Source organism: Bidens hawaiensis, unplaced genomic scaffold (genome assembly GCF_021521415.1).
Source record: "Bidens hawaiensis isolate Kalapana, Puna unplaced genomic scaffold, B.hawaiensis_p1.1 tig00038666_1, whole genome shotgun sequence".
Classification (NCBI taxonomy): Eukaryota; Viridiplantae; Streptophyta; class Magnoliopsida; order Asterales; family Asteraceae; genus Bidens; species Bidens hawaiensis.
This window is the reverse complement of record NW_027496802.1, coordinates 101,757-108,461: the sequence shown is the minus strand read 5'-3', so window position 1 is coordinate 108,461 and position 6,705 is coordinate 101,757. Positions and strand designations below refer to the sequence as shown.

The following is a 6,705-nucleotide window of genomic DNA, read 5'->3' as shown; positions in this document are numbered from 1 at the left end:
AACTGCAGACTTGAAAGAGGCATCTTTAAGTGTAACGTTCAAATTATTTCTATTTTCTGTTTAACGTACCAAGTTTTGTTCATATGCTTATTCAAACAACAAGCACAATAGCTATTAGGTACAGTTTATGGTTGTTATTTCGACTCATTTGATATCTTTTACTAAAACGGCCCGTTTAAACTCAAGCCCATTTTGATCCAAACCAAAATTGAGTTTTTTCTAAAACGGCCCATTTCTGCCGAACCTGGTATGACTCATTCGTTACCTGGCTCGCTCATTCTGTCAGGCTTAAAATTACCTTTCGAAAACTTTGATTAAACATTTAATGTCTTGGCTGTCATTTGTTTGTTCTATTTCTTCATATATTAGATTGCTGAGTTATTACCATTGTTTATAGTTAATGGATAAGGAGGTCAGTTATAACTTTAAGAAGAATGTATGTCACAGTTCAACTTGCAAATTCGGTGTTAGGCAAAACACATTAATTATTGTTGTTCAGATGTTAAAGACTTAAAGTTAAAGTAAGTTGCTTTGTAGTTTACTTTTTTGATAAAATGTCTCAGTTAACTCATATTTTGGTTCTTTTAGAACTTAAAAATGCTTGTAAATTGTATATTTCTAATCAGGAGGTAATCTCATATTTTTTGAATTTAATTTTTTTACAGGTTTTAAGCCGCATAAAAGGGGAAAATGAATTTTGCAGCTTCATTGTGTAGGAGATTGACTGTTAGTAACTTGGTTACAAAAATCCCTGTCTACACTTCTGCAAGCGGTATATAATACAATTTCCATTTATTTATCCATTTATTTATTAGCACTTCTAGTACTTCATTTTTTTTATTAAATCATAGATGCGTCTGGAGAAGGATTAAGCATGGTGTTCAGACGCTGGGCCACCAAGAAAACTGCGGGGTCCACCAAAAACGGACGGGACTCAAAACCCAAGTTTCTTGGCGTGAAGAAGTTTGGTGGCGAGGTGAGACTCGTTTGTTTAAACCCTGTTTTCCAACATGATCTAAACATAGTTTTCTTTTTGGCAATATTTAACATATTATAGTCACACGCTGATGTTACAGAAAGTGATACCTGGAAATATCATTGTAAGACAACGAGGCACTCGTTTCCATCCAGGAGATTACGTTGGAATAGGTAAAGATCACACGCTCTATGCTTTGAAAGAAGGGCGGGTCAAGTTTGAGCACCACAAGCTAAGTGGGCGCAAGTGGGTCCATGTTGAACCCAAAGACGGTCATGTGCTTCATCCAATTTACATGAAGTCAAATGCACCTGAGTCAAATACCGCACTTTAAGTGAGGCTTTATTGTTCTTTTTTTATTTATAAGTTGTACTAAATTAGTTGAGACTTGAGACTTGAATCATTTCTCAGTTTCATATTTGATTATATAAAGTATTAGCAGTGTCTTTTGAGCTCTCTAAAACCTTTTAATGAATTCTGAAATTTGTCTCATTCTATATTCATAGCTGATTAATTTACTACTGTATGCAAAATGTTAATCGTTTATTACTTGCTTCGGGTAAGGATCCTAAGAGAACCCTTTGCAACTTGAGAACTTTGAGAACCATTTTGAACCACTAAAAACATCTTTGAAAAAAATTAAAAAAAATCATAAAACAAAAAATAACAAAAGTTTAAAAAAAGTAAAAAAACCAAAATTCTTATATTTCATTTTGGTTTCATTAAAAAAATATAAAAAATTAAAAAAAAACGCCGTATTATACACATATGTATAATTTTATTTAATCTTTAGTTACGTAATATACGCATATGTACAGTGTCATTTATCTTAAATTATACACATGTGTATAAAAAAATCATGTAAATGTACATATATGTATATATTATACATATGTGTATATAATTTGGCTAAACCGAGTTTTTTTTTTATTTTTTTTATTTTTTTTATGAACCCGGATGTTAAAATAAGAATTTTGGTTTTTTTACTTTTTTATTTTTGTGTTTTTTTTATTTTATGATTTTTGTTATTTTTAGGTTTTTTGTGGTCCAAAATGGTTCTCATGGTTCTCAATTTCAAAAAAGTTCTCATGATCCTGATCCTATTGCTTCATATTTTTTTACATTGAAGTTGGTTTCAATTCCATAACATGTATAGTTTTAAAAACATTAATTTTAGCTTTTTTACTTACGAGTCTGTAGACGCATTGATGGTCAATCGAATGCAATGATTTAAAACCGATATGAACCGGCCCATTGAACTGGCTATATCGGATTTCGTATAGGAAGCTGTTAATTTGAACCAAATAACATTGAAAAGTCAGTTTGAACTTCAAACCACCGGTTGTTTTATTTATTTATTAAAATATCGGTTTAAACCAGCAAATGGTTTTTAAGCTCAAGAGCATTTTGGTAATCAGAGGTTCATATTTTATAAAATTAATCTTTGACGCTGCGATTATAAGTAAAACATTTAACCTAGTGACTGAAAGTTGAAATGATTATTCCAGTTAACCTACTATGAGTCATTGCTGCCATCCAAGCTTCAATCCAATGATTTAAAAAGCAGTACGAACCAACAAGTTGTTTGTTGATTAACTTTTGGATTATATTTATAACTAGTGGCGGGATTTAGATTACGATTAAGAGTAAGTAAACGTGTGTTGTTTAGATGACGTGCCTTAGATGAGGGGTAGAAAATAGTTTCAGAAACAATACATTAATAGCCAGCCACCAATATATAGAAAGTAAACATTAGAAATCTATAAAATTGATCAAATGAGAGGCAGCCTATATACATATCTAATCAGTAGAATGTCAAAGCATTTAAGGCAATGTAAACACTATATTCGGTTCAGACAACTTTTATAACCATATGTATGTAAAGACAAAAAAAAACACAATAAAAAAGTCTAATACCCAAAAAGCACCATAAGTTATTTCCATGCCTGTATTAGAGATCACTTTTGCTGATATATGAAGGAATGGACCACAAAGTTTTTAGTGACAATCAGAAAGTGTGAAGCTTTGTTGTTGCTTGATGGTTCTCCAAATCCTATCAAAAATCAAGAGTCAAAACAATCCAAATTTCAACCTACATAAGTAACATATTTAATTTATTACCTGAATAAAGAAAAGTGTTGTGTTTACATTGCCAACCACATCCGTGTTACTGTGTTACTGGAGGTTGACATCAAAATCTTGTATCATAGATAATGCTTGGTCAAGATCTTTAGATGACCTTTTTAACATCAAACCTTTTAGATGGACACAAAAATAATTCCTGCAAGCAATTAACGAAATTTCTAAGATGCTTATAGCCTTTCATGGCCTGCAAATTATTAAGAGGGCAGTTGACCAAAATTAATGTTATCAACCATGGATCCACTTCTTGAAAAAACAATTCCATGGAAACGATTTTATTAGCACCACAACTACACATTCATTGTATTTATTGATTTCAAAGAACGTACCATATGATAGTTAGCTCTAACTCACGACCTGCAATTGAAATCTTGACCATGTCAAAATTTTTTTCCCAGACGAATTCCAAACCAAGGTTTTAATTTTGTTTGACAAATTAGTGTTACCTTGGATGACTCTTGGAGGTGTGGTTGCCTAGTTATCTTCGTAAGTGTAACCATTAATGTTGTTGCTGCGTTTCATTTTACAGAAATTAGATCATATATAGCAGTCAAAAATGATGTATGATCTATGTGTTATGTTATACCTCAGTAAGAACGGGAGAATCAGCAAGCTCGTGTCGTCCTTTAAACTTTATATATTTTCAAAGCTTTTATCACTAAAAAACAATGAGCGTCTTTGTGAACCAAAGCCTCAATCGAATGCTGTCAAAGAGTATAAATGACTTTAAAATCTGTAACTATAACTCACACTTAGACGATTACAATGCACCCTAAAATTGCCTAAAATACTTACAGATTTCATTTCCCAGCAATACATTGTCGTCCAAACGCATCTGGTCGATCCTAACGTCAGCGTGTCTATATGCTTTATAAGAAATCTTTATTTTTGCAGTCTCAATTAGAAAGAGTTTGGTGTTCAGTGTAAAGCTCCGTGGGTACAAAAAAGAACCAGATCTGGCCAGATTTTCTTTTTATGTAGCTACCATTAACCATCAACTCTGTTGATTTCTTAGACGTTTTGGAAAGTAGAACTCATAGAAGAAGGGATCCGCATAGAGGCAAAAGTCAGTATGAATGTAAGGTCATATAAGAGTGAGTATGTTTGTCAGTTGCGGTATCTGCATAAGTGAAACTCGTGTAAGTATATAATGTATAACGGTGCTACAGACGTATATTTATGAAGATTATGACTATAATTAGTGTATGTATGATGCAGAATAATGTAAGAGTGATGTTAGGAGCATGTGTTGTCTATTTTGTGTAGAAAGTCGGTATATACAATGTTTTTGGTAACGTCAGGCTCATCTTTGTCTTCTGGGACAATTAATATCCTTAACGATTCGGGTGAGGTCGCCCTTGATAATGCCACATATAGTTGTCCATGCCCGAATACTGGTTGTGGTAAGTAGACACCAATTTTGTCTAGTGATTGACCTTGACTTTTATTTATCGTCATTGCGTAACAGAGCTTTACCGGGAAGTGTGTTCGTTTCATTTCGAATGGTAGTTCCTTATCCTTGTGGATCAAGGTTATCCTTGGGAGGTAGACACGACGTCCTATGAATTTCCCTGTCATTATTCGAACTTCAATTATTCTCGGTAAGAGTTGCGTGATGATTAGCCTTGTGCCGTTACATAAGACGTCAAGAGGATTTAGGTTTCTAATAAGTATAACTGGTGCGCCAACTTTTAGGTCAAGAATGTGTGGTGGTAAACTTTTAAGGTTAAGTAGGTTAAGGTACTCTACCGGATAGAGGGATTCGTTGTCGTTGCGGTCTCCTGGTTGCGTGACAATTGAGTCAATACTAAGTTATGTTTGTGTAATTCCTGGTGTTTTGACAAGTACTAATGAGTTTACTTCATTGACGGTTGCGTTCTTCGGACAAACAATGGCCTTGGGTGACAATGTTGCCGCTGATGGATTGTGTAGGGTTTGTTCGTCGTATATAAAGTTGATAAGGTTTGTTAATGCATTTTCGTTGTTTGGCATCAAGTATTGTTCAGGGATTTTAATTTTTTTGGTGTTTTGTGGTTCGTCGTTGTCTGCGGTTCCTACGATTCCGTCACCAATGGCTACCAACCATGATGAAAAAGAAGAGACCAACTCTCGTTCTTGAGTAGTAAGGTTTGGTCTATGAAGCCGCGTGTTTTCAGTAAGTTTGTAGACATTAAAATGCGGCCATAGGTAAGATCTCGGTAAAGAAGATGCTATTATGGTAGTCGTTGAGGCTCCAGGTATTATTGGTAAGGTTTGTCGGAAATCACCACCGAGCAATACAGATCTGCCACCAAACGGTTGAGTAGGGTTGTTGAATAAGTCCTTGAGTGACCTATCTAGCGTTTCAAAGCATTTTCTGTCGTTCATTGGGGCTTCGTCCCATATGATGACAGTTGTTTCGTTGATCAATTGTGCAAGGTGTGTGTTCGTTTTGATATTGCAAGTTGATTCATCCGTCATGTCTAATGGAATTTTAAACCGAGAGTGGGATGTCCTTCCTGAAGGAAGTAATACTGAAGCAATACCAGAGGCGGCGACAACTAAAACGATTTTACCTGTGGAACGAAGGGCAGCAATGATTGTTGTCCATAAGAATGTCTTGCCTGTTCCACCATGACCGTACACAAAGCATAACGTTTGTTGATTCGATGATGTGGCGGACATGACACGGTCATATATCACCCTTTGTTGCGAATTAAGTTAACCATGAGATGTTATGTGTTGTGATGCCAATGCTTGTCTGTCATAGTTTTCCTCGTCCATCAGTAGCTTGTTTTGTAGTCGTTGTAGCATATCAGCATTTGGCATTGGGAGACCATATTCTGTTAAGGTTTTGGATGAAGGACTTGACTGGAGTAACAATTCAAGCTCATATAAGACATATTGCTTTAAGTCGTCTTCGTTTGCAACGCCATATGTCCTTTAGCCGTCGTCAGCCATATTATGCCAGTGGTGGTTCCACAGTTCAACTGGGTTTGAAATATCACAGTACAAAAGCATCTGAATGAATAGGGAGCGTAATTCTGATGCGGAGGCCCATTTTGACGCTTCATCAATTGCAGTTGACCACTCTCGGTCGTCGCCTAGCAGGCATAACACCTCACATGCAGCACGGAATGTTGGATAGATTTGGCCATTAACTGTTCGTATGCATGTGTAAGAACGACAACCTTTTTGGTGACCTAATAGCATATGTAAGTAAAAGGTTTCACCACAGCTTGGGTGTACGTAAATAAGTCTTCCTATTGAGGGTTTTCTTTCCGTTGACTTTCTATGCCAAGATTTTGATCGCTGGTCCCAACAAAACTCTGTAAGATAGTCAATGTATGTTAGATTATGACCAGAGCTGTCAAACTCGTTGTTGCGAAGCCATTCGGTTAACGTGGTGCGTCTGTTGAATGCGTTGTTGGCTACATTATCCGGAAGGTCATTATCTCTAAAGGTGACGTTTTGCATGTTCTGCAAATGAACAGGAAGTGTTTGAACAGATGGATTTCGTTAGGGTTTGAACAGATGGATTTCATGAATATAAACGTTGAAGATCCTCCAAGATGCCTCGTGCGAGCATATAAAACGACCATCACCAA

At 35.5% G+C, this 6,705-nt stretch overlaps 2 protein-coding genes across 2 annotated transcripts; one reads left to right on the top strand and one right to left on the bottom strand.

Annotated features, from left to right (window-relative positions):
- Nucleotides 1–533: 533 nt before the first annotated feature.
- Nucleotides 534–1,517, top strand: LOC143590571 (uncharacterized). Its single transcript, XM_077071012.1, has 3 exons — nucleotides 534–772; nucleotides 852–976; nucleotides 1,077–1,517. Exons 1-3 carry the CDS (start codon nucleotides 691–693, stop codon nucleotides 1,308–1,310), a joined length of 441 nt encoding a protein of 146 aa, XP_076927127.1. The 5' UTR covers nucleotides 534–690; the 3' UTR covers nucleotides 1,311–1,517.
- A 3,413-nt stretch (nucleotides 1,518–4,930) lies between these two features.
- Nucleotides 4,931–5,782, bottom strand: LOC143590569 (uncharacterized). The gene has a single exon (XM_077071011.1). The coding sequence runs from the start codon at nucleotides 5,780–5,782 to the stop codon at nucleotides 4,931–4,933; it is 852 nt and encodes a 283-aa protein (XP_076927126.1).
- Nucleotides 5,783–6,705: the final 923 nt, after the last annotated feature.

Bases quoted from the DNA above. Each gene is read 5' to 3' on its own strand.
- LOC143590569 (XM_077071011.1), bottom strand. From the start codon at position 5,782: ATGTCCGCCACATCATCGAATCAACAAACGTTATGCTTTGTGTACGGT.
- LOC143590571 (XM_077071012.1), top strand. From the start codon at position 691: ATGAATTTTGCAGCTTCATTGTGTAGGAGATTGACTGTTAGTAACTTG. The intron at 773-851 runs GTATATAATACA...ATTAAATCATAG, and splicing joins TGTCTACACTTCTGCAAGCG to ATGCGTCTGGAGAAGGATTA. The intron at 977-1,076 runs GTGAGACTCGTT...CTGATGTTACAG, and splicing joins TGAAGAAGTTTGGTGGCGAG to AAAGTGATACCTGGAAATAT.